This window comes from Sparus aurata, chromosome 19, assembly GCF_900880675.1.
Source record: "Sparus aurata chromosome 19, fSpaAur1.1, whole genome shotgun sequence".
NCBI classification, from domain to species: domain Eukaryota; kingdom Metazoa; phylum Chordata; class Actinopteri; order Spariformes; family Sparidae; genus Sparus; species Sparus aurata.
Window position 1 is genome coordinate 18,981,103 of NC_044205.1, and position 26,950 is coordinate 19,008,052.

The window sequence follows — 26,950 nt, forward strand, 5'->3', positions numbered from 1 at the left end:
CCCCGAGGTTTGAACACTGTCCAGAGATTAGTCTGTTCTGTTTAGCGTCAGGGACGAGAACCCGCAGCGTGCCAACAAAAATGTTTTCTAATCAGGAGCTGTTAGTTCAAGTCTCAGGTGTACCCTGCCGAGCTTGATGAAGGTCTCGCAGATGAAGATGAGCGAGATGAGGAAGGAGAAGATCTCCTGGGTGAAGCGGGAGACGAAGCGGACCAGGAAGCTTCCCTCGAAGGCCACCGTGACGATCACGATGACGATGAGCCAAAAGCCGATCCAGACGCGGCCCGTCAGGTACTCCATGTCGTTTGCTTTGCAGAACTGTGAAGACACGGCGCAAAGAAACTCTTTTTCAGGGTTGATTTTCATAAAAGCAGTAAAAACTTTTTTTTATGAATGCAATGTTCGAGCAGTTTTGATTATTTCACAAAAGGTTTCAGCATTTTTTGATTTGTTTAGTGGTTGTGGTTGGGCTCGGTTGAAAAAAGGTGACCTCACGTACATCAGCAACACCTGAATCATAATCTAGTTAAGTTCAACAGATGTGAGGTTGCTAGCTGATGTTGCAAGCTGGGTGGGTGAACCTTGAATTTAAACAATAAACTACATTTTTAAATTGTGAGGTGGGGGTGTGCCGATTTTACTCTTTACAAACTTACACTATAAAAGGCTTCCTCAAATACCAGCAGCGGTCCGGAGAAACCCACAACGAGAAGCGGCTGCGCTCCGAGCAAACAGAAGATCACACCCTGCACTGCTGTCGACACGATCAGCTCAGAAACACCAATCAGCCCCTCTGTCTTCTCACCTGGCAGCACACAGACAAGAAGTTAACACCTCATTGAACACCGACAAGTTTAAAAGATTCGTCGGTACAAAAACGATGAGCTGTGAATTGACGGTTACTTGACTCACCCAGCAGGCCTCCGAATGTTATGGCTGGGGAGAGGGCAGCGAAGTAGATAAAGATGACGGCGGCCATGCACTGGCTGTTCAGGGCGTCCTTGAAGTCACTGAGGTACTTTGGGTAACGACGCTGCACATCTCGTATCAGCCCACCGAAGGGGCGTCCGGTGCGCCTCAGAGGGTCGTCCGACTTTTTCAGGGGTGTGAGGAGGGCCTCTGTGTGATGAAGAGAACGGGTTATATATCACAATAAAACAGCAAAAATGACAATGGAAATGTCATTTGATAAAACCATAGCTGTATGCGGCCATGCTCACCTTTTTCCTCCAGGCTTTTGGGCTCCTTGGCCAACAGCTTGACCTCCTGAGCCTCCCTCTTGCGCAGCATCTCCCTCTGAAAGCGAGCGACCGAGCGCAGCAGCTCATCGCCTCCCATCTCCGATGGCGGCAGCACGATGCTGCAGTCCAGGAAGCTGTTGATGGCGTTCAGCAGGTCCTGCCTGTCATCTGCAAGGTAGGCTGCCTCATGGAATTGCTGGATGGAGATTCAGATACAATCAAATTCAACCAATATAATAAAGCAATGGGAGGGTCCTACTCTTTGTTCTAATGCGTAGTTTGCAGCAAGTATAAAAATCTCAGCCCTCAGTCTCTACACCTCACTCACCTTGTCAGACATGAGAGTGGAGATGGAGCGTCCTATCTGGTGGTAGTCCATGCTGGTGGTGGGAGGTCCCAGCAGAACGAAGAGGAACCTGACCGGCACGGGGACCTCGAGGACGGACTCCAGCTCCACCGCCTCCTGCAGCCGCACGAACGCCATGGTGGGCTGCTCCAGGAAATCAACGCTGCCTGGAGGATGTCAGGACATGACAGTCAACATAAGGACGGCACTCCTCGCATGGAAAGGTGAAGGAAAAAATGGATATGGGGTTCGGGAGATAACTCACCCACAAGGACGACGGTGGCTTCTGCATTTTCAGGAATCTTCTCCAGCAGCTTCAGCTCATGTTTGGATTTGGACCGATGCATACCGGACGCCAGGGTCGGCTCCTTCTGCTGTGATGGAAAGCAGTCGAAGAAGCAAAATTAAGATAGTGAAGAATTCTCGTAGCTGGGACTCATTTGGAAATCCCCTGACACTCACCTGTACATCGTTCTTCTCCATGTCGATGCGCGTGTCGGCGTCCACTGTGGTGTGGAGGGTTCCCATGAGCGGGTCGGTCACCAATGGTTCTGGCTGATGTGTGTGATTGGCACTGTGGTGATGTGGTGACATCAGACTGCCCAGGCTGGCAGCGGAGATGTTCCTGGGGAAAGAGCTACTGTGCTCCTTCTCATCGCTCGGGTGACTAGGGGAGGCGGGGAGAGGCAGAGAGAGGGTGAGCAGGAGGAAGATAGGCAACGACCAGGCATGAAGCCACCTAGTAGCAGGAAGTGCGCAACAGTGGGAGTAAAGGCGGTTTAATCAATGCTCATCCTTGTACTCATATATTAAATAAAAATAATAAGCAGTCCATCCACCCATTTTCGTCCGCTTATCCGGGGCCAGGTCGCGGGGGCAGCTGCCTGAGCAGGGACACCCAGACTTCCCTCTCCCCGGACACTGCCTCCAGCTCTTCCGGGAGGATCCCAAGGCGTTCCCAGGCCAGCTGGGTGACATAGTCACACCAGCGTGTCCTGGGTCTTCCTCGGGTTCTCCTCCCGGCGGGACATGCCAGGAACACCTCCCGAGGGAGGCATCCCGGGGGCATCTGAAACAGATGCCCGAGCCACCTCAGCTGGCTCCTCTCGATGTGGAGGAGCAGCGGCTCTACTCCGAGCTCCTCCCGGGTGACAGAGCTTCTCACCCTATCTCTAAGGGAGCGCCCTGCCACCCTGCGGAGGAAACTCATTTCGGCCGCTTGTATCCGGGATCTTATTCTTTCGGTCATGACCCAAAGTTCATGGCCAGAGGTGAGGGTCGGAACGTAGATTGACTGGTAAATTGAGAGCTTCGCCTTTCGGCTCAGCTCTCTCTTCACCACGACAGACCAATACAATGACCGCATTACTGCGGCCGCTGCACCGATCCGCCTGTCAATCTCACGCTCCATCCTTCCCTCCCTCCCCTGAACAAGACCCCGAGATACTTAAACTCCTCCACTTGAGGCAGGAACTCTCCTCCCACCTGGAGGGAGCAAGCCACCTTTTTCCGGTCGAGAACCATGGCCTCAGATTTGGAGGTGCTGATTCTCATCCTCATAATAAGCAGTATGAACTGCTATTAGCTTTGAGATTCAAAGTCTAGTCTCAAGTCAGGACTGTAACGATTGAAACCATAGACCAAAAAAACCCCCAAAAAAGGTAATAAGTACCGCGAATAGTACTATTTCATCATCGTATAGAGCATAGGCTTGGCTTGTCGCCCCAGAAAAAAAAATAAAACATGTCTCCTTGTGACCTCTTGTGACAGGTTACAGCTTTGAGTAAAATCCTAAAAGACTGAGTATCCAGTATTTCAATAACTTCCAAGAAAACAGCACAAATTAGAGACATTCAGACAAAATACATCACTTTGTACAACAGATTTTCTTTCTTTTTTTCTTCCGTGTTTCCAACTCAAAGTTTACTTGCATTTTTACTAAGTACATATTTTTTTCCATATGAGTGAAAAACATCAACCGCGATCGATTAACTCGGTGACAACCAAAGATACAAATCCCAGGTCTGTAACAATTTGTCAGACATATTGAAGGTGCTAACTACAAAATAAACTAATTACGTAATAACAAGTAATAGGTGTTGAAAACATGCACGTAATACTGTGATCGTACCCTCTCACCGTAGTTACATAGTGCAGAAATAAGTGATGGGGGGCAGAATGGCTGAGACAGAGACACCATTCACCCGAACACAAGAGACTGTACCATCAAACGGATTTCCCTTAAATGGTTTTCTGTCAGATAATGACAAGGCATCCATCTTTCACAAATGAAACCACTGCTTGTTTGTTGCATTCACTTGCTGCAGGTCACCTGTGTTTCAGCAGCAGGGCCCTCAGGACATTGGCTCGGTCCTCAGCTTTGATCTGGTCAGAAATAATCATCTGCTCCACCACCTGGTGGGCGATGCCAGGCAGGGTCTTCTGGTCCAGATCCAGCAGCACTGCACCTGTAGACAAACGCACATAATGAGCTCAGCACCCCACAATCTGCGTCACAGACTTCAGGGTGACGTTAACAATCGACCTCGCTTCCATCTCTTACCGTGCGAGATGGTCTTTCGGAGCTCCAGCAAACTGCGGAAGGACAGCGAGGCCACGTGAGGTTTCCCCCAGCGGTCCGTCTCCTCCTCCACATCTTCCTCAAACTTGATCCATCGAGCCGTCTCCTTCCACTGCATCTCTTGGTTCTTGTCCATAGTCAGCTCGTTCAGCTCCACAAACACCTGGAGAGGACATCGCACGGGAGCACGTGCAGGCGCAGGTTAGATATAGTCGAGAATATCCAGAGAAAACGACATGCACCTTGAGCATGTGCCAAATAGCTCAACTTGTTTTTAAGTCAGCTCATACACTCAAATCTTTAGTAAAATGTAGTTTTTCAATACCAGACCAAGTGCTTTATTAAAAGGGGCACTGTTTAGTTTTGGAGAGGAAATTCCAACTCAGAATACAAACTCAGAAATATAATTTTATTCCATAACTGAATGAACAAGCTGTTCTCAAAAGGAAAATAAGGCCCCAGACTACCGTTTGAAGCTTTAAAGGTGGCAGGGTGCACCACTTTTAACAAAATAGAACAGAAATTGTGTTGTCCTTTAAGCTCAGTTTTTTTTTTTTATTCTTTTCAATCAGTCATGAGAACAAAGTGTTTGTTTATTTAGTTTGTTTAGGCAAAAAAAACTACATACTGCACCTTTAAATTTAATCAACACACACAAGCAAAATCTTGTTCATGTTATTATCCTGAAGTAGTTGCTCAACAAAACAGCCAACGACATCTTAAAAACCTTTTTAAAAAGTCAGAAAACAGACCATAATCTGTAGTGCCTCTCTCAGTACAAATCTGGTTATAACAAGTTATTAATTGAACACCATGCTGGTCAGTGACGAGGATCAACAAAGAAACTCTCCGAAACTTATCATCCTTTGCCAAAATGCGCCGGCTGCATGCCTGTGAAATCACGCTCACACAGGTCAAACCTGACTCTGGCCGGTCACCCAGCCTCACCTTCTTGTACCGAGCCATTAGACCGGAGTCCATGTGCATCAGGACGCCTTCCTGCCGCGAGGCGGAGCGGTACACGACCAGCGGTAACGACTGGAGGAGTGAGACGGTGCAGGAGAGGACTCACTGATACAAGCAGCACAAATGACCGGACCCTCACTCTGACACACACACCCACAGGTGACCACACACACCTGACAGGGACCTGCTGTTTACTCTGGCTGCTGGGGGCTCAGGGCAGTGTATGAGAATGTGTGTGCGTTAATAAAACATAGCTCTCCCTCTCTCAGAAGCTCCCAGTGTCTGGTAACCTGAGCCCCTCTCCCCCCTCTTTTTTCCTTTCCGTGTGTGAAAGCAAAGAACTCATTCATTCATTTTTAATTGTCTCCGTCCCTCCCTGTCCCATCGACAAAAGAGATGAGGCAGTGCCTCATTCGAGAGAGGAAAAGACTGGAAAACATCTCCCAGGACTGGGTACGATTCATGATTACTCTTTGAGTGATTAATCAAAGACCGAAGCAGAAAATCACAAGAACGTTTTTTCCCCTCCGAAGGTCCCCGAATCGCACCTGAATGAAAATCATTACACTTTTTTTTTTACACACCTTTTTGCCATTGCAGAAAGATGATCTTAAACTCCCAACTTTTGTTGTAATTGTATTTTATAAAAAGTCTGAATGAAACAGGCTTTTCCGTGTATAATATATAAAATAAAGGTTTGCTTTTATTTCTCTTGATTTTACAAACATTTCTGAGGTTGGGAAATAATAAGTACCTTCTCTTTTGTAAAGATGATTTTGAGATGTGTGTCACTTTTAAAGTGATTTCAGGTTCTGATTTGGGGTTTTTAACATTGCTGGACTTAATGTTTAACAGATATTACAATTAATGATTTTTTTTTCTGTTTTATATGATTACAGATTAAATATTTGGGGGTTTTGGAGTGTTGGTTGAAAAAAGCAAGCTATTCAGGGACATCCGGAGATTCTGTAAAATTGTGATGAGTTCTTCAGAATATTCAAAAACGTTCTAGGTTTAAAGGATTCAAACAATCATGAATTACAGCCATAATCTTTAATATATTCTATCCCCCATACAAAGATATATTCAAATCCCGGGAATGGTTGTTGGTTTTCGTTGTTGCTTTAGTGTAGGACTTGTGACCTCATTATCAATTCAAGGACTCGAAGAAAACAAACAGAATATAGAAAAATAGAATAAAGAAATAGAAAATAGTGTGACTTTAATCAATTGGCATTAACTGACACGCGTCCTTCTCAAATGTCTCACCTCATGCGGGGTTCGGTCCTGCTTGCGGCTGCGAGTGGTCGGCTCTTTGTGGTCTTTGCCAATGTGCACCACTTGTCCCTTGGTGCTCTTTCTGACCAGGTGTCTGCGCACGCCAGGAACATCTTCGAAACGATGACCTGGTGGAGAAGAAGAGGAGGGAGGACAGGTGAGATGTGTTTGAGAACACGGACCAGACGGGGAAACATCTTCAGATACCTTCGATTAGTTCATTCTAACCCAGAAACACACATGCACAATTCAATAAACATGACATAATTAAACTCTAAATCAAAGAGTACTTTTGAACCTTGGCCCTATTTTTAAGCTTTTTTACACACAAACATAGTAACCAATCAAGGCAGCGGTAAACCAGCAAGTCCTGTTTTCTGCTAAGTAAAATATTTTGTGTCAAAGGAGTCTGGTGGCTTTGAGCAGAGCGATATAACGGCCCTTTCTGGTCAAAACAAAAGGATCACACCCTCCAACATAAGGTCTATGTCAGTAGGGATCTTATCCATAACAATCTGAGCCCGTCATTGGAAAAAACAAGTGCTTTTAGTGAACAAATTCTGACTGGTGCATTGGCCCATAAGGATTACATTGTAGCCGCTTTCACACATTTTGTGGCTGCCTAATCCTCTATCCACTGGACCAATTCCAAAACTATTTGTATCCTACCTATCAGTCATTTTGGGCTGAAAAGGTGTAAAAAGAGGGCTCTGGTTTAAAAACACACAAATTACCTATTATGTCCCAGCGCAGAACACAAGCTGCTTTTATTTTCTGCACACGCTGACCCTGCACCCTAAGTTCAAATCTCAGCCCACCAAGTCACAGAGGGCAAAGCCACTTTGCTTTTGTTTCTGTGGTCCCTCAGCAGGGAGTACAGTTACCCAGGCTGGCAGCAATACAGGCATTGAGAAGGATGTGGAGAGAAACACTGGAGGGCACGGATACAAGACGACACCAAGGGTAGGACTCAAATTCAAAGATCAAAGGACCGGCCGGCAAAAAAAGGCTAATTTGCTCAAATTTAACAAAAAAAAAATAGTTAAAAAATGTTTTCACAGTAATATTTAAGTAGCAACAAGCAGCTAAACTAAAAATCCCAAATCACAAAAACATTGAAAAATAAAACTTATCTTACAACTAGTCAATTTATCGTTTAGTCTCTAAAATGTCAGAGAATTGTAAAAGAAAATATTCATCACAATTTCCAAAATTTCCAAAAATTTTAAATTGCTTCTTTTGTCAAGTAGCAGTTTAAAACCCAAAGAATTTTTGACCAAAAAAAGGCAGCAAATCCTGACATTTAAGAAGCTGGAACCGGCAGAGGTTTGACATTTTTGCTTGAAAAATGCCTGAAACTATTTATCGATGATCAAAAAAGTTTATTATAACAATAGATTTTGCAGCTGTAGTGATGTTCCCTTCAAAAATAACTGTCTTACCTTTATCAGAGCTTATACTTCCTATGAAACAAACAGTGAAGCTTTTACGGTTCTTCATCAATGTTTCAACTCATCTAAAAAATCAGACGATAGTTACAAGAATGCGAAAAAAAAAAAATGTTGTAGCTTCTACAGAGAAGGTCCGTTGTCACGTTGCTCCATGATGCCTGAGTGAAGTGTGGGGCAGAACCTGGAGTAAAATGAGGCCTGACTGGCAGGCACCTCTTGAAGGGAAGAGGAGGGCTTGTGGTGGGCGTAGGGTAAGTGCTGGCACGGCCGTCTGACTACGTGCCCCCTCGCTGCTAAAACTGCCGCGTGCATATTGTGTAAGTTATGACAAATGTGGAAAAACTTGCCCTTTCTTGATCGACGCCTGACCCCGGATCAGAATGCATCAGTGAGCAGAGGTGTTACTACGCTCAGGTCGGACAAAAGGGGAGGGACAGTGATCTAATAATTCCAATTGTTGAGCGCCAGCCAGAGACGGAGACACTTTCCCAGGATGATTTACGGAGGCGGGAAGCAGATAAAAGGAGACGCGGAGAATATCTGGTGATGAACGTGTCGGGAGGCTCGTCTCTGTGTCACTAAGCCCCGTAACGACTGAATATTTGGACAATATCCAGCCCATACCTCCGTCCACAACCTCTTAAGTTTGCCTTCAAGTCCACTTAACTCTTCCCCTTGTTTCATTCCACTAATGATTAAAGGTTGTGAACAGGTTCCACAATCAGCCACCATGTTGGCTCGGGCCCGAGTCCCGGGGCCTCAGCTGACAGCGGGAACGGCTAATTTAATAATGCGAGTCTGTCTGCCACACTCTCTGATAAGCTGCCGCTCTCTGCTGAGGGGTCGGCTCCCTGACGTAAATCTCCCTGGCCCTGAACATGACCCCACGCTGGGCCGGGGGGCCGGGAACGTCACAGGGCAGCGGGGAACTGACTGCAATGTAGAAGGAACATCAGGGCGAGGTGGCCCCTCGCCATCACCCTGATGTTTCTGGAGTATCAACAAACACAAGAGTTTGTTATTGTTGCTGTCTAATCACACAGGAACAGTTCAAAGGTGATTTTTATATATAAAAAAAATAAGGAGTTGAAACTAAAATACACACAAAACACCATCAGTGAGCCACACATGCTGGAGAAACTCATTTTGAGGCACAGTTTGAAACTAATCTGTCTACAGCAAATGAACGACATGAAATCATCAGCAGATACTAGAGACACCAACTCATCTATATTTCAAGATGGATAACGTAGATCATATATGCACATTTATCTCTCCTCTGAACTACTTTACACCCTTATCTTTTCCTTGTTTGCTTCACCATTCATGAATAATAATCATACGCAAAACTAAAAACTACAACTGTGGATGTCATTGTACTTGATGACAGTGCTAAAAATTCAAATGTTTTTTTTCCACTTGGGGGCCGAGGGAGCTGTAAACACAAATGACCAACATACTGCCACCTTGTTAGGTTAGTATGATCCACATGTTGGGATGTCGCCATGCTACAAATCACAAAACAAAAAAAAAATCATTTTCATTTCATCCTTTTTTGGTCATTTGTTAGCTCTGTTTTTGGTCTCCACCAACTACTGAGGGAAATATCTGTGTCTTTAGCTGCTAACTGCTCTACTGTGTTCCCAAACAAGTTGCTTTCTGTGTCTGTCTGCTGTTTGGTGCTGGGCAAGTAGCATACAGTGGATTTTCAGCTCAGTCTCTAGCTCACTCCGTTGGTCTGTTAGTCAGTCAGTCCGTACAATTTTCCTCGCCGTTTTCGCATGCACAGTTTTCTCCCAAGGAGGATGGCGGTTTCTTCCATTTTCAAGGGAAAAAACTAAACGGCTTTTTTTCATGATGGGAACTTTTACTTGATTTGAATAAAGGCTCTAAGGACAGATTGTAAAGCCCACTGAGGTACTTTGATTGTGATTTTGGGTTTTATGAATAAAATTTATTTGATTTGGAAGCTGAAATGTGGCATGGAAGTCAAGACTAAACATACAAATTTGTAGCTACTGCAAATTTGCACCTGTTGAACATTTTTGCTCAAAACGATGCTGAAGACAGCGGTGAGTATGAACCAAAACATTAAGGGCGTTTTCACACCTGCCTTGTTTAGTTCGGTTGAATCGAACCCTGGAGCGTTTACCCCCTTGGTGCACTTCGTTTGGGAAGGTGTGAACACATCAATCGCATTCGGGTGCGGACCAAAACAACCGGACCGAGACCTTGTTGAAGAGGTGGTCTCGGTCCGGTTCCAAACAAACTCTGGTACAGTTCGTTTATGGTGAGAACATGATCCAAACTCGATCCGACCCAACTGCAGGAAGCATCAGTGCTTAACCCCGAATTTACACTGGATACGTGTCCGCTGCGTTACGGCCAGATCGGGTGTTTTGCTCCGCCGTCCGGTAACCCCCGGTTGCGTTTTGAGTCGGACACGGTGCAGTACGGTAGGCAGCTGGCGTCGCGAGGCCAAGGAGTTCCCGCGATAATCACTCGCGACCGCAGTTATAGGACTGTGTCATAAAAACAACACGAAGTGTTCCCGACCGAAGGATCAGAAGAAGAGCTTGTGTTTGTCTCTTTTTGAGATTTGTGTGCTGGTGTAAACACGGAGTGTTTTATTTTGAAAAGTAACCAGATGTCAAATTGTTGTTGTTTAAGTGCTTGACTTCCTGTCTGCTTGGTGCTAAATTCGGCTGAATTGCTGCCTCGTTTTCGAAATTTAGACCAATTAGAGAGCAGTTTCCTCGCGCATCACACATTTTGGTCCACTTGTAAATGCTACTGTGTGAACACAAACCAAACTCGAGGCAATATGCAACATTGTAACAAGTTGGTCCCTCATTCGGACCAGAGCAAACGAACTATAGGTGTGAAAACGCCCTAAAGTTGTCAGCAGTAAAACCAAAACCATGAGCTGAAATATGTTGTGAAGAGCTGAGGGGAACTGCATGTCTGGATAATCATTTTCTGTGGATTCATGTGATCCATTATTGATATAAAAATCTTCTATTTAAGGTGGAAACAGACAACTTTAAAAAAATCTATCCAAATACTCAACCTATATCCTTTTCACCAACTGTTGTGTAATAACTCCCTCAATGCAAGATTTCAGAACATACATTCGGTCGAGTGAGAATGAATCTCTACTCACTCTTGATGCCATCGAGGTCGGCAGAGGCCAGTGTCTGAGCCTCGCTCTCATCTGTAGGGATGCGCTGGTACTTGGCCTGCTCAGCACCCGTCATGTTGCCTGTGCGCCGGCGCTCCTGCAGATCGTAGCTGCGGCTGGCGGAGGACACCCGGGACAGTGGGATGTGCTCAGGTTGAGCTGCCTGAGTAGTGGGGCTGGAAGCGTCCGGTGAGGAGGGTTTACTAGATAAAGAAAGGCAAGGCAAAGTTGTAGCTCAGAAATCAACAAATGACAGAGAAATAGTTGTTTTTTTGTTGTTGTAATTCTTGAGTTGACTGAACATTATTACCCAGGAAACATTTATACATGAAGCTGCAAGACATTTTTACCAAACTTTTGCCACAGAACCCAAAATATCTCTCCTCTACAGCACTCCTTTTATATTTATTTCCTTTTTCACTCTTACCTGGTACTTTTTTGCTGTTAGAGGAATGACATCTCTACACTTTGGTTGTAACCTTTTAATTAATGTATTAGACAAACACTCATGCTAAATTGAAATACACAAAAAACTTTTTAAAAAGTAGAGGGACGCTAAACAATAAAAGCTCTGCACTTTCAAAACAAGCAAAGAACTTACCGTCCTTTAAATGTCAGTTGTCGGCAGCATTTAAACTCTTTGGAATTAAAAAAACGCCCCCTTATATCAGGATGTTCTACAAACCAAATCCTCTGTTATGAGGTCGGTCGACTGAAAACAAGCATAAGGTATACACGCAGCTTAATCCCAGCTCAGATGAGACCATCATGAGATAGAAGAGTAAATGTCATAGGGGGAGCTTGGGGCTACTGAGGTGTGTTGTGTCGTCTATAGCGACAGGTGATATATGGGTCTCTGAGAAGCGGATTACTCGGGTCCGTCAGATCATGCCCAGCAGGCCCACTGGATGCCTGAGACATGGTAACGTACAGTCTGTACCTGACTGGCCAATTAAACATGTGCCTGGGCAGTCTCAACCAATCAGAACACGTCTGTGTTAACATTTCAGCGACATGGCAAAAACAAGCTTTATGCAATCATCACAGCAGGAAAAGCATGATTATAAACCAGAGTCTCTCTTTTCTAAGGCAAACAACAAGACTTGACTCACTCGGAGGAGGATCCATCTTCAGTGTCTGCTCCCTCCCCAGACTGTGGCACGATTTCTAGCTTACGAGCAGAGTGAGGACTCTCTTTGTCACTTTTGGCCACATGGTCGTCATCCGAAACGAAGAACTGTGGAGAAATCATGTTCATCAATCATCAGCGATGGAAAAACAACTGCTACTGGCCTTTAGACAAATTAGGTTATAAGGTAAACATATACCTTATAACCTTTTCTGACAATCTGTTATGTTCAGTTTTGTGCTGGCATGTTAATAAGCAACTGCCATCAGTTTGTGAGGATATCAAAGTTGTGAAAAAATATTATTAGTGAGTAGGTCAGTGTCTGGTGGGATAAAAAGGCATTTGAGGCAGTTGCTTAAAAAAAGATTGTTTTTCTTGCAAAAAAAGGTTTTATTAAAGGTTGTTTCATTAATTTTTATGATTGAAGTTGTACTCTTTCAAAGAGTATAATGAAGAGCTTTAAACAGTTAAGTTATTTTGTTTCTATATTGATGATTTCTTTGTTGGTCTCAACTGTATTCACTCTTCCTAAAAAGCTCTCTCCATTATAAATGTTTGGACTAAGGAGCTGAAGCAGTGTATTGGAGAGGATTCACTGGAGTGAATGATGTGATATTCAGGTGTCATTGCTTCTAAAAACCCAGATCATCAGCAGATTCATCTCACTGAGCAAAAACATGTCCATTAGACGTCTATTAATTATAAATCCAGTGGGGCGCCAGAACGACCATTTTTTGGCGTCTTCTCAACGTCCACTAGTGATCCATGCAGCAAAAGCTACAGGGAGGAACTGAGCACCTGGTCTCAACCTCTGTAGTCTAAATGAGGCATGTTATTTTACCAGGTGAGCTGTTTAAAAGTTGTATTTAATACCATGTTTTGGTAATGCAACCTTGGAATAGTAGCCCCCTTAATGATGATGGACATTACTGCTGTTAAAAGGATACTGGTCTTGCACCGGAAACCTCCACATAATATCAAATGTTGATATATAATTCATATCGAGTTATCATGGGGAATGATGCAAGGGGGGAGAGCTGGTTCTATCTCAACATGGCAGGTGACGGCAGACAAAGTCAAAAAATCACTCTGACGATCTGTATTTCCTATTAATTTTGGATTCATGTGTATAAATGATGTTTTCTTTAAGGAATCCAGAGATTTGGAGAAAAAATTATAATTTTTACAGTGGAAAAACAAGGAATTCTGTCAGATCTGGATCTGGTTTAAATAAAGTAAAACAACTCATCTCAAACGTATTCTACTAAATTCATCAGCAGCAGTAGCATTCAGTTACATTATTATCTGCTTAAATCCGCTTCAGTTTTGTGAAGCGTAATAACAACTAAATATGAAACCCACTGATGAATGATTGAGACCATACTGAAATATTCATAGAGGAAAATATGGAAACGCTTCAACAGTGACGAACAGGTCGGACATCGGTACAGTGAGCGCTGAAGGCTCAATTAGCCAGATGTGAATGCAAATTATACAGAACATTAACAGACGCCTTACACCTACAGGACATTATCAGGGATTCTAACTGAATGTTAAGGTCATGTGTCATTTTATTTAGTATTTGACAACACCAGTGTTGTTAAATGAAACTTGGGTTCAAGTCCTTTAAGTCCTTTTAACTAAACTACACAAGAATACATAAAAAAATGTGTCATAAAAGGAGGCAAGACTACAGCCTGAGCAACATTTTATCTGTTGGTGCAGGCTAATTACAAGGTCATGCATTTATTATGATGTGTTGAATAATTACAGTGCATTAGAGTACACCGTGTAGTAAAAGGTGCTTGAGATGATGTCATCATTAGGCCATCTTATCCAATAGTATCATTATTTGAATAGTTTTAATGTTTTCAAATGACTAGACGCCCCAATTACCACAGAAGTCAAAGTGTGTTTCCACTCGCTGGAGTAGTGTGAGGTTGAATGATTACCTCCACATCCTTGACTCTCTCCGACTCAGCTGGAGCGGAAGCAGAAGTGGTCTCTGTCGCCTCCTCTTCCTCGTCTTCCTCCTCATCCTCTCCCTCCTCTATGGGGCCGCTGCTGGGAACATGGCTGCTCTTGTGATCTTTGTCCTTCCTCCTCTTCTTGTTGCTCTTCTTCCTGCGTCCCTCAGAGGGCAGCTTGGACAGAGGCCGGTGGATGTGGTGAGAGGAGTGACGGTGGTCTGCGGGGGAGATGCGGAGTTCAGTGTACAAAAGTACAAAAGACGCCAGCTGATAAACTCCTTGGCTCAATGAAAATCGCAAACATCAAGGAGAATGCTTACATTCGATGTCCTCCTCGTGGTAGCTGTGGTGCTGCTCATCAGGCACCGCGGCGGCAGGGCTCAGGATCTGCTGGAAACGCTGGACGCCCAAAGCTTTGTTCAGGTCCCCGTCATCCTCTTCTTCACGGCGCGGAGTCCCGTGTCGTGATGAGGCGGCAGGAGCCTCTGGCTGCAAAACAAAAGACAAATCAACGCATTAATCAATGCATTAAGCACAATCTGCTTTAGTATTTGTTCATAAATTAACTTGAATTTGCCTTTATCCATATCATGCGGAGTTATTATTTTTATTGCTTTTTTTTTTTTTTCTTTTTTACTTTTTTCTTGCTTTTGTATACCTGCAATTCACCTTATAGTTGAACTACCACCACTGAAACATACTGTATTATGATGACAGTTCTCTGTGGTACTTTTGGTGGCTAGACTTTTACTTCAGTGCTGTGTTTTTTTTCTTATATTCTTGTTTTTACTCTAATATATTTATTTTGTGTTTTCGTATTCATCCATATGATACTGGACCTCTACATTTCTCTCACGATCAGTAAAGTATCTATGTGTCTCTGTATCCGTTTATGTATCTACATGAGAAAAATCAGTCAACTGTTAAGACTCAAGTGTTGATTCAAGTGTAATACTGCAAGACATTAGGGCACACTATTAGATATATAATACATATAAAGACATGAATGTTTGTGAAATAATCCAATAAGTATTTTAAACTTTTACTGGAAACTGACAACTTACGCCCACCCAGAGGTTAAGTGGTATCATTATTAGTGGTGTTGTTAAAAAGAAAAAGCGGTTTCCATCTTCCTCAGAGTCGCAACTACCAACAACATAAATTGCATTTTAAATCATTAATTTACTCTATAATGAAGATCTGACAGCAGATAGAAATAGTACCAGGCTGCCAGCTTGACTGGGTTTCACTTGTGGAAACTGACAACTTCCGCCCCCCGTGCATTTCAAAGTGGTATTATTGTTGGCGCCACTCTCAAAAAAACAATTAGATCACTTTCCTTTTTCCTCAGAGTAGCAACTACTAACAACACAGGACAAAAGGTGGGTTTATTCATTTATTTAGTCTACAAAAGGAGACATAAAAGCAGATAGAAATGGTGCCAGACAGCCAGCCTGACTCACTCACTGAGTCACCAGTCGGCCTCCATTTTCCCAGGAAATTTCGTGCGAGGTGGCATAAAAAAAAACTGCATAGTGAGGTTTAAAGGGACTTAATCTCAACACCAATGTCATCATTCTGCAGTCATTACATTGTGCACACAGTATTTACTTTGAACAGTTAATTACAGGGGGGTTTTTTACATTTATTTTAACAGTTTATTTTTCAATATGTCCTTTTTCCAATGTCTGTTTTTGTCATTCAGAATAAGTAGTGAACAGTCTAGACTGTAGCTGTGTCCCAGTTACTAACTGCATAAAGAATATGCCAATCTTTGTCTGTTTCTACCGACAGGAAATGACACAATATGTGCAAAGGCAATCAAACTGACAAAGTACTTCTGCCAATTCAACCTGACAAAGTGCCATCTAAGTGTTTTTTACATAAAATCCAGAGTTATTTTGGTCTTCTGGACTGTTTCACAAGCTCATATTTTTCCTTTGCACATTGCATTGTGGGAGAGTCAATCAATAGCACACTCAGTAAAAATGTATATTTCAGGGTAAACTTTTTTTTGTAGTTTTCCAGTGTGATCACACAACATGACTAGTCTGTAAAGTTAATTTGGCACACTTTCACTTCAGCCAACACTAGAGGGAGTTCTGGTTCTGCAAAACATACCACAGTCAGGACATCGTATGATGAGCCCTCTCATGCAAGCTTTCCTGAGACTGAGCCTTAAATTGGAAACAATAGCCATGTGCATTGATCAGTTACTCTTTTTCCACACTGCGGTGTGACAGGGATCATGTGGGTGATAAGAGATCTGTTTTCTTGCAGCGGGATGCTGCGCCCTGCCGTGCCCTGCCCTGCCGGTGGGATGTTGTGAGAAGGATTAGCTGGAGGGACACAGCGAGTGGATCTACTCTGGCTAGAAGGATCGAGCTGCAGCCACCTCACGTCAGACTAAATGTTGCCATGACGACTGCGCGGAGGCCTGCGATCCTGCGGAGAACCCTCCCTGTGGCAAAACTCAGGGGCCACAAGTCACCTGATGCTTCCACAAACGGTTCTCAGGACACCCAACATATCAATCATATATTAGGTTTTCTCAAGTGCTGCAGGGTGTAACAGAAAGCACGTGATGATGAACAGTCGCTCTTCTCCCAACTGCAGCTCCTGCTTAGTTTTGGGTCACATTGTGTTCAGTTTATCAGGGTTCCTTCACATTTCCAGAAATTCAGTGCTTTTCCATATGCTTTGGATTGGCAGCTCAGGTTGGAGGATAGCTCAAGAGTTGGTAGAGTAGAGGAGAAGACAACACTGGCCATATCAAGATATAGCGATATCCAAAATCTAACACGATAAATACTCTCTGGAAACGATAATGATAGCGACATTATGACGATCTTGCCGAGCCCCACTATAAGATTCAACATAAAAAGACATATAAAGCTGATTTACTCAATGATGCATTGTTAAAGAAGGCCAATTATTTTTGGCTTGGCATTTCACCCTTTAAACGTCCATCCAGTGTTTCACAAATGAAGCAAATATGTTAGAAAACTTAGAATTGTACTACCTACTGTATATTAAGTAGTTAGAACCAGCTCCGGCTTGACCAGCTAAAACAGTAAAATGCTGCTTTTGACATTAATGCATCAGAATAAATAATCTAATAATGTTTTAAACATAATTATATATACCAGTCACAGGGGACATTTTCTGCGGAACTAGTACATTTAGCTAATGATACTTCAGTACATTTGCTTAAAGTGGCTACATGGAACTTTCATTTTATGTCGATTCTGGCAATAGTACTCAGAAATAGTACTTTGCTGAGGCCAATGCGAAGATGAAAAGGTTACGAAACGAGCCAGTTGTTCTGCTGCCATCTGGCAAAAGATACACAAGTATCCACTGGCGTACCACCAGACTACAGAGCAGCTTCTTCTTTCCTCAGGCTGTGAGATTCCTCAATTCATGATCAACACCATTTTTGAAATCTAACCCATTGGCAGACATTAAGAACAATTATAAATAGCCAATCCAATCGTCTCGCTGATGTTCTCGTTCGCTTCTGTAGGTCATATAGAGGGCATCAGTATTAAATCAAGACTGCTTCGTAACCAGTTAATGGTTCCTCATACTTTTACAAACAAAAAGCACCAAAAATAATCCGGAAACATGACATTCAATCATATCAATTCTTTCCATCGACTTAAATCAACACATCATATACAAACTAAGAAGCGGTGACTCCTTATAAACCAGATTTGCCACTTTGTTTGTTCCCCTTTGAGAATATTTTCCACATTCGCAAGAAAATGTGACCAGGAAACTCGAGAGTTCATCCTGAGTTTACCATGCATACATCTCGACAGACGTTCATGAATTAAGGCATGTCCAAAGAAAGTGTGAAAAACGGCTTCCCATGACCCACGTAACGTTTTTACATGCAACACTCAAGCGACAGAAGAGGACGACCCGGCACTGAACTGTGGACAAGCTGAGACTTATGAGTAAAAGAAGAGACAGGTCAGTATGTTAGGCACACATTCAATATTGACCCAAGGTTCAAATCCTCATATAGCTGTTTTCTCCCTGACAGATCAAACCTCTGTGACCTCCAGAACAAACTGCCAAAGACAATTCAGCACGTAAGAGCACCACTTTCCGTCCAAATTAAAAAAAGGACATAAATTGAAAGTGTGCCTATAAAAAACATGTCATAAATTAAAAAGACGACCTCTCTGTAATTACTTATCGCCCCACGTCAACGTCACTATCTCAATCCGTCAGTATTTAATTAGATGGCTGAGTCGAAGCCCTTAAGTGCACGTATCCCATCCAGATGTGTGCTGCTACACTATCCGCCAGGTTTATTTTTACAGAGCTCTCATTCATATCATGGTTTCACAGTGAATCCCTAGAGGTAGGATGGATGTGTGAGGGATTCGCAAAGAGGCGAGAGAAATTTCCACAACCGAAACCATGTGCAAAAACACGCCGGGGGGAGCCGAGTAAAAACAAAACTGACGAGACAATGAAGAAAGCTTTGACTAATATTTTTTAAAAGGAGGTTCAGAGACTTACCTCGCTCATGGCAACGTGAGCTTAATCGTGATTTTTTTTTGGTTTTTAGTGGCGAAAAGTGTCGCTGCCCTCCACCATGACAGCACTGGAGCTCTGACCCTCAACGCCTCGATTAAGAACCGCAGGCGGGAGATATCCCTCTACCCCCTGCTTATCAAAGCCCCGTGATGCCCTAATCAGAGCTGTATCGGCCAACCTGCCACCTTCACCAGTCTGCCCATTGTGCCGGGGCAGAATAAACAACACTCTCGTTCTCGCTTTGAGGACAAATGCTGACTGAAAGGACAAGCCTTGTTTGAACAGCCCCGGAACAAAACCTCACGTTGACATTCATCTCGACGTTTTAACTTTGCCACATGAAGCCTAAATATTGACCTTGGTTCTCTTAAGTCAACGCGCCTTGAAGGACAGCGCAAATGCATAGGAACTAAACGTGCTAAGATTTTCAAAGGATGCATTTTTTTCACGGCTAATATTGACAGACGAGATGTTAAGTAACAGGCTGGAATGAAATGTGATTAAAGTGTTGCCTGTGCAAGAAAAGGCAACACTGATGGCTATTTTCTACTTGACAAATAGATGGAATAACACATTAGTGGTTAATCATTTGACCTGTGAACATTAAACATTAAACTTCGCAATCTATTAACCCAAAGTTGGGTGGAACTTTTTTTTTTGAAAAGACTCCAAAGCTGAAATGCTTAGTGCAGACATGCTGGCAGCCCTCATAATTAGATTGTGTATCTAATCTTGTCTTAGCAATCAATAACATCCCTAAAATAGAAAAGAATTAGAATGTCCACTTGGGAGAATAAGCAAGCCAAGGAGCTTATCCACTGCTGTTATCCAAAAAAAGCAAATATTGTAAAAACAATTAAGCACTGTGTATTTAACATTTTAAACATTATGATCGGAAATATTACTTGGCACAAATAATGTAAATCTTTTGCTTTTTGGCTCAAATATAATGAAAGAAGTGCCAAATAAGAGTAAAAGGATGGCAGACAAGAATTGATGCGAGCAGCTCTGTGAGCCTGTGTTCAGGCTATTACAGCTGCAGTCTGTGAGCCTTTTCTTTATTCCTTTTCTTGACTCAGGAATGGTTTGGATGCGTGTGTATGCTCCCAGTTGTTTGATGTCAGCATGCTGAAATGCAGTGACAATGCTAATCAGCGTTGAGGGTGGTGCACATTGCAGCAATATATTACTTTAAGCTGCAACGGAGCGACATAACATGTTTCTAATAGGATATGTGGGAATATTATTTCAGTTGCTATGTCCAATAATGCGTTACCACATGACATTACGACGCACCGGGTCGCTGACAACCTGTTTAAGTCGGCATTAGTTCAGACATGCTCATAATGATAAATGTTTAAACTTCTGTGTTTATGGACATGCTATATATAGCCAAGTTGGTTAGATTCTCCAAAATTCAATTTGCAGAAACCATAAGATTCTGGGCAATCTATACAGTAGTAAACGTGACCGACTCACACCACGCAGCAGGAACATTAAGCCCCAACAGGCAGCAGAATAAATGTAAAAAAATTAAAAAACGCAATGTCCTTCATCGGAATATATCAAGAACTATGCATCACAATAAAATCTAAGATTGCAAAAGAAGGGGTAATTTTTTCGTGAAGCAGCATAGTTCATACACTTTTAAAAAGTAGTTTGAATGTACACTGACTGACTGTGTTGAATAATGAAGTTGACACTCGACAGTGTGTGGAGGCTGCAGAGAGGAGATTATCTGTGTCGTGAGGTAGGCTCAAATCCCACACAGTCAGCACTTGGAGGGGAAAGGGGGGGAGATAGGCTGCGGATGTCGCAGCAATCGTGTTGTACCGTGTGGCTGATGAGTCGCTGCATTCCTGCGTATCTTGACATTACTCTGCGAGGAGATCTGAGTGCAAAATATGCCTTCTGATTTGTATGTGGCAGCGTGCGAGTTGTAAACCAGTTATGTCCTCAGCCAACTGTGAATTCTGTATTATGCAAGCACCTTTTTTCCTAACCTTCCTGTTACGTCATTAATTAAAAAGGCATGTTTGTACTGCTTAGAATCAATACAAATGTATACGTCATATAGTGTGAATTTAATAAAGAGGTCCTCCAATCAGTCCGATAGTGGAAAATGTGCCTCCGATGCTTTGTTGTAGCTTTCTCGTTGGTGACTGATTATATTTGCATTGGGAATTGGGCATTCGGTAGTCAACAGTTTAGCATGTCATATAATGCAAACAGCTTTCAGTAGCTAAACACGGAAAAATTATTTGCCTGAGACCAGTTGTCACACCTCAGTCTTATCTATAGAAGGGTGAAGATTCACAACTAATAAACTGTTGAGTCAGAGGGATTCTGCAGAGGCTGCTAGGTGCACGTCATAGGAAGTGTATGAGGTTAGAAAGTAATGAAACATGATGTTAGATAGTAGGAGGAGGTGAGAACTGTACTGAGTCTCTATCTTAAGTTTGATGGCTCACTTCCGGACAGCAACCGCCTCACTGTGTGTCACTGATACGGTTGGGCGGTAATGTCAAAGTTCACTCTTTACCACACCGGGATGGAGACATGATGACAGCAACGCTTGGGTGCATGTAGTCGTCTCAGTGGCTTCCAACTCAGTGGAGTCAAAGAAAACTATGATGGGTAACGGAATAATGAAGAGGATAAAGTGAATCAAAAACACACTTCAAAACTTCCAAAACTTCCAAAACTTCCAATGCCATTTTGATGCAAGTATGAAGCTGTCAGCAGTGAGGAACCTAGCTAAGCATCAAGACAGAGAACAACAGTTAGCCTGTCCAAAGGTGACAAAATCTAACAATATAAATTACACCCGATATCTTGTACAAAATAAACATACTTGATATAATATTAATCAGTGAGCTTTAGAGGTGGTGGTAGGCAGATCGTTTTACCTCCAGATAGAACCCAACTTGTGGTTTTATGCTATGCCTTTATGCTATGCTAAGCTAACAGGCACCTGGCTCTAGTTTGATATTTGCAGTGCTGTACTGACATGAATGTGGTATCAATCTTCAAATCTGACTCTCACCAAGAACGTAAACAGGTGCATTTCCAAAAGTGTGAAACTGTTCTTCGAGAAGGACAAATATGTAGGAGACCAATGGGCGCAATGGATGCAGAAGTTGTAAGCACTGTTAAGAATGCCCTAAAGCAAGACGCTGAATCCCTACCAGCTCTAGAGGCTTTGTTCTGCTGCTGACCAGAACCTCTGACCTTTCTGTGTTTAGACGAGAAGCAAAAAGAAACAAACAGTTTTAGGTTTCTTAATATCACATCCTCCTGGTTATTACATAAAACCAGTTTGAACTGTCGAGAAACCTTTAATAATCCACCTGCTGACATTAGAGGGTGACTATCTGTAACTAGTGACGCACTGAGACCACATTAGGTAGCAATAATTACCTTGGATTTCTAATGCCTGAGAAAAGTCAATGAGCTGTGGACCCAAGCAGAAACATATCTCGAAAGCGCAAGACCTGGACTGAACATTAACCAGCTGCTGAGTTCGTGTGGAGGTAACATTTACCTAAAGAACCAAAGTCAGGCTACCTATAGACTTAGGAGACGTGCGTTTGCTCCATTTAGGATAATGTGTAACAACTGACGGGGAATGATAAGAAGGACGCTAAATATGACACGCAGAAACAGAAAGCAAAGCGCGCTCGGGCCCACGTGTTACGCTGAGTCCTCTACGCTCGAACTGAACAAACTCACCTTAAACGTATAAAGGAAGTCCATCAAATTACACACAGGTGTGTATCTTCAGCTTTAAAATACAGCCAGTCAGCTGTATTTTTTATCCAACGTCAAACGTTAGAGAAGCAGGTGCCAGCCCCTTTTATGGAAGACGACCTGTTTCCAATTTCAGTTAGCCCTCGTCACATGACCGGGGGGCAGATCTTCACGGTAGGAAGAAGACATTGCTCAGTTTCACAATGTTGGCCCTTAAAAATTCAAACAGGATTATCTGAACTCTCCCTGACCACACACACGCACACACAAACACACATTGTTCAGGAGATAATAATTAACTTGGTGGAGTTGGAGCCAATAGAACAACCAATAACTGCAGAGAGAGGCTGACTGTCATACGGCAAACATTTTTATCTCGTACACAGGCTCCCTGCTGGCAAACCTCATTATAGCCGAGTTATACTCTGGAAGACAATCTCAGTTTTATGGCTGTCAACCGCCTCACTGGCTATAAAAATAGCAATAAAGACATACTGAATTTGAAGAGGCTCAACAGTATAACTTATAAGGGTGTCATCAACACCTTTGTTTTCAAGTTCAATGAGTTGGAAGTGATTGAGAAAAATGGTGGGCCTGTTTATCTTTACAGCAGCCGATATTTGTGTGTAAATTAATTAAATCAATAAGCTTGAGCCAGTATTAGATATAATCGAACATATTTTCTGTCATATTTTTCGCAGCTGTGTGATTCTTCATCTTTGAGGACCTATTCTGACTGTATTTTGGTTTTAAATTTTAAATCATTTGATATTTATTTCCCACCTGGCTGGCCATCTTGACATGATATGTTCCTGACCGTCTTAATAAAATAAAAATCTGCACGAAAATTCTAGGAAATAAACCAAATATGAGATGTAGTAAAATTCATGGCCTCTCGGTCTCTCTGCACATCTTTAATGGATCGGTAGTTCAGCGTCCTAAATACTCTGCATTCTATCCCTCAACTGGTGGGGTTGGATTTCAAACTTAGACAGCACTTGTGTTGTTTATGTCGAGCGAGGAGCCCCCCGTCTAGATTACATGCAGGTAGATGCAGAGGACGCCAGCATGGTCACATAGTTGTGCAACACTGGAGGAAGGAAGCAGCTGACCAAAGAAATGCAACGCGAAGGGAAAGCAAAGCATTTCCTACATTGGTGTTGGAGCAGCATGAGCTTGTCCTCAGCGCTGTTTGAAGAATGTGTGCTCTTTTCAGTCAGAAATGATTCTCAGAAGTACAATGTGCAGCCTGTTCCCACTCCCATGCAGCACATCAGATACCGCAGCCACACTGTAGAGTACCCCTCTCGCGTCATTTATGAGAGCTCCCCTCTAGTGTAGCAGTGTTAAGAACAGGAAAAGTCTGAGTCCTCGGCTGGTCGATTTAGTTTGTTGGGTTGTCAAACGCAGGAATTTCCTCCAGGAGATCAGGGTTTGCGTCCTGTGTGTGACCAAGTGCCATTGATTTGATTGTTGTTGTGTTTTTTTAAGTTATGTTGTGTAACTGAGTTAACGAACCTCTAGAACCCTAACGCCCTGTACAGAGGTTGGGGAGTCAGATTACGCAACGTGCTAATCATGGAGCAACAGTCATGCAGCACCTAACGGGAAGAAGATCAGCTAAAAGCACATAATAAGCATTTGTACCTAGACAAAATACAATTCCAGCACCAAAAAACCAAAGCAAAAGCGACAAAAATGGTGCATGTCCACAAAGCTGGCGCCAGCGATCTCAGTATTTTATGCTAACAATACAAACGCTTTGCCATAAAAAAAGGTGAGACTCAAGATTCAAGTACAGCAACATTTGTATTTAGATATAATGAATACCTAAAATGATATGTTAGAATTAATTAGTTTTACTGGCTGTAACAGAAGAAATCTTTAATGGAGAACACAGATGGAGCAAAAAAGGGGCTAAAATGGCACATTTAGTGATACCACCTAAATATCTCCACTAAAATCTCTCTAACTTCCCTCTGCTACACTTCATTAGCATCGATCCCGTCTGAAGGAATATTCAGATGTTGTGCTGTGGTTTTCGAGAGTTAGTAGTGACCCTACTTAACATTATTTAAACAAAAACAAAAGACCTTTTCCGGATCCTAACCAAACCGCAACCACTTGGTAACCCCAATTACAGTTGAAATAATGTCTAATATAATGTCTAATGTGTAATATGGGAAATGTTTGTTGGAGAGCTTTATTTCGAAAGTCTCAGCAGATGACGCAGAGCCCTTCACATGCAAAACTGATGCTAGAGGGGTAAGTAGGGCGTCAAAGTTTGAGGCTTAAGGCCACGGAACAGGCTGCTGTATTTGACGAGCCTGGAGTGAGAGCGTGTTGGAATAAAAGCCAATCGTAAATCTGTCAGAAGAAGTGGCTGCGTGAGTGGAAAATCTCTTCTTTTTTTTGCTCCTACTGTGCTAGAAACTTGACTTTATCCACTCACCTACACATTCAACCCACGGCACAGTGAGCTCTCTTCAATTTCGGCTGTTGAAAGTCGCTCTGGGAAAAGTAGAAACCCTTAACTCAAGTAAAAGAACATGATAAAGGCTGGATAAGTTGCACTTCTTATTCTTCCCGGAACACAATCGAACATAATTCCAGGAATGCAGTAACCATTGCAAACCGATGATATCCAACAACATGAGGCTATTCATGGGGTGGATTTTTCCTATAAGCTTGGGATATTTTCTGCTGCAGCATCTTAATCATCCTGAGTTGACCTTGTTGAGAACCACTTGAGTCAAGGAATGCTGCTTTCTTTAGCTGCACAGCCCTCGGGGCACCATGTTTATCACATCAATCCCACCAGAAGCCATGCAATTATGTTTTTCAATATGTGCCAATATTATTTTTGTGTTCCCAAACACTGGCAAAATATCGATTTCAAGAAAAGAGGAAGGAAACGGTTTCAGTTGTGGGGCCGTTGACATTCTTGAGTGCTCAAATGAAAAGGGAAATTCAACAGGAGCTACTCTCTGGAAGAGTTTTTGAACTATTCTGAACATTTTTATTTGCAGTCAGATATACTGCTTTTTGCCAGCGAATTGGCTCTAGGATGTGACTGGATTTGTACACACATAGCTCTGGAGGGAAGAGCACTGTCCAAAATACACACTGTTGATGCCAGAGAAGACTGAGGGAGCTGATGCAGCGTAAATCCAGCACAAAGAAAATATGAATCGAAGCAGAGGGAAGTTTAGAGCCGAGGAGCTACAGAACTTAAGCTGCTAATTGCGAGCGCCATCTCTTCCCGAACTGCATTTAACCTCGTTTGTCACCAGGGTCACAAACTCATCCACATGTGTTTCATCATGTGGCTGACGACGTCTGAGCTTGACCTGACGGGACAGACTGAGGCTTTTCTGTATGCGGCTGTGAAGACTTACGCTGTGAATAACCGATGCCACGGCGTCAGTAATCTGTTTGGGGTTGCTCATGGCTCCACAGTGGGAGTCGCTGCTGGAGAGGCTCTGGAAAGCTGGGTTGGATCGGTGCGGCTTTAGCCCTTCTCTTTCTCACTGGGACTCAGACAGCTTTTGGGCAGCATAACCTGGAGACACACACAGATCTGAGGGTTAGTCCACATGAAGCTGGAGATTCAAAACATGAGGCAACAAGATAGCATAGCTGTGAGCCAGTAATCTCTCAATATGAAGTGCAGTCAGAGAGTATAATTACAGTGGTGCGCTGTGCGTATTTATAGCGCTTTGACTCTTGACCTCAGCACTTTAGATCTGAAATGAAACAATTAAAATGAAGTGGAAGTCAGCCATGTTGGATGAGCTGCGAGAGATTTGATTCCCTTGTAAAATCCTTCAATTTTACGACACTGGCAGAAGAAAAAAAATCAATTTGGTTGTGTTAGGGCTAAACAGTGGACGGTGGCAGCACTGGTTGCACCCATTATCATCCTGGTATTGGGAAAAAACATATTCTGGCTTGTTTCTGTTTATTTGAACCAATTACAATCATCTTGGGTGGCTTTGAGCCAAGGATGCAGCGATGGTGGCGCTGTAAAGATTTAATGAGGGGAACTTGCAAGTGTGGAGATAAGCCCTGGCATTACAATGGCTTATCACCCTCAGAAGAAAAAAAAAAGTAGCTGGTAGCTTATTTACTTTACTGTAAGCGAAATGGTTAGAGTTAGGGTGACTTGCCATTTTCAGTGTGTAGGTAATGAGGAGGTTGTTAGCGTTGTGTCCAATAGCAGACAGGATTTTGAAAACACAAAACAAAGAGACATCACTCAGGTTGGATGGTAAACTGAAAACACAAACAGTTGGCCCTTAGTAGGCTTATACCAACGGTCTATATCTGATGAGACAGACTATGGTCCAAGCAGGTAAAGTGAATTATATTATTCAGCTGAGAATTGTGAAGCTTTTGCCCAATTGGTCTCCTATAATTGTAGCAAGTTTAAGAATTTGCAGCAGCTATGTGATGCTGTACTCCACAGCAACTCAAAGCTAATGCAAGTATGCTAACATGCCG

At 43.0% G+C, this 26,950-nt stretch overlaps 1 protein-coding gene across 5 annotated transcripts in view; it reads right to left on the bottom strand.

The window, feature by feature from the left end:
* Positions 1-26,950, bottom strand: part of slc4a2b (solute carrier family 4 member 2b) — a 50,722-nt gene that overhangs the window by 5,327 nt on the left and 18,445 nt on the right. For 2 of the 5 annotated variants that reach the window (XM_030398569.1, XM_030398568.1), the window contains exons 3-18: positions 25,846-26,009; positions 14,464-14,632; positions 14,126-14,361; positions 12,157-12,281; positions 11,027-11,247; positions 6,404-6,540; positions 5,117-5,206; positions 4,151-4,331; positions 3,920-4,055; positions 2,050-2,254; positions 1,853-1,961; positions 1,570-1,754; positions 1,221-1,437; positions 913-1,119; positions 657-805; positions 124-318 (exon numbers count right to left, since the gene is read on the bottom strand). In XM_030398569.1, the coding sequence (XP_030254429.1) occupies positions 124-318; positions 657-805; positions 913-1,119; positions 1,221-1,437; positions 1,570-1,754; positions 1,853-1,961; positions 2,050-2,254; positions 3,920-4,055; positions 4,151-4,331; positions 5,117-5,206; positions 6,404-6,540; positions 11,027-11,247; positions 12,157-12,281; positions 14,126-14,361; positions 14,464-14,632; positions 25,846-25,896 (2,613 nt within the window). In that variant the 5' untranslated portion in view covers positions 25,897-26,009. The remainder of the gene's footprint in view (positions 1-123; positions 319-656; positions 806-912; positions 1,120-1,220; positions 1,438-1,569; positions 1,755-1,852; positions 1,962-2,049; positions 2,255-3,919; positions 4,056-4,150; positions 4,332-5,116; positions 5,207-6,403; positions 6,541-11,026; positions 11,248-12,156; positions 12,282-14,125; positions 14,362-14,463; positions 14,633-25,845; positions 26,010-26,950) is intronic. The other 3 variants (XM_030398570.1, XM_030398572.1, XM_030398571.1) reach the window with 3 other exon arrangements.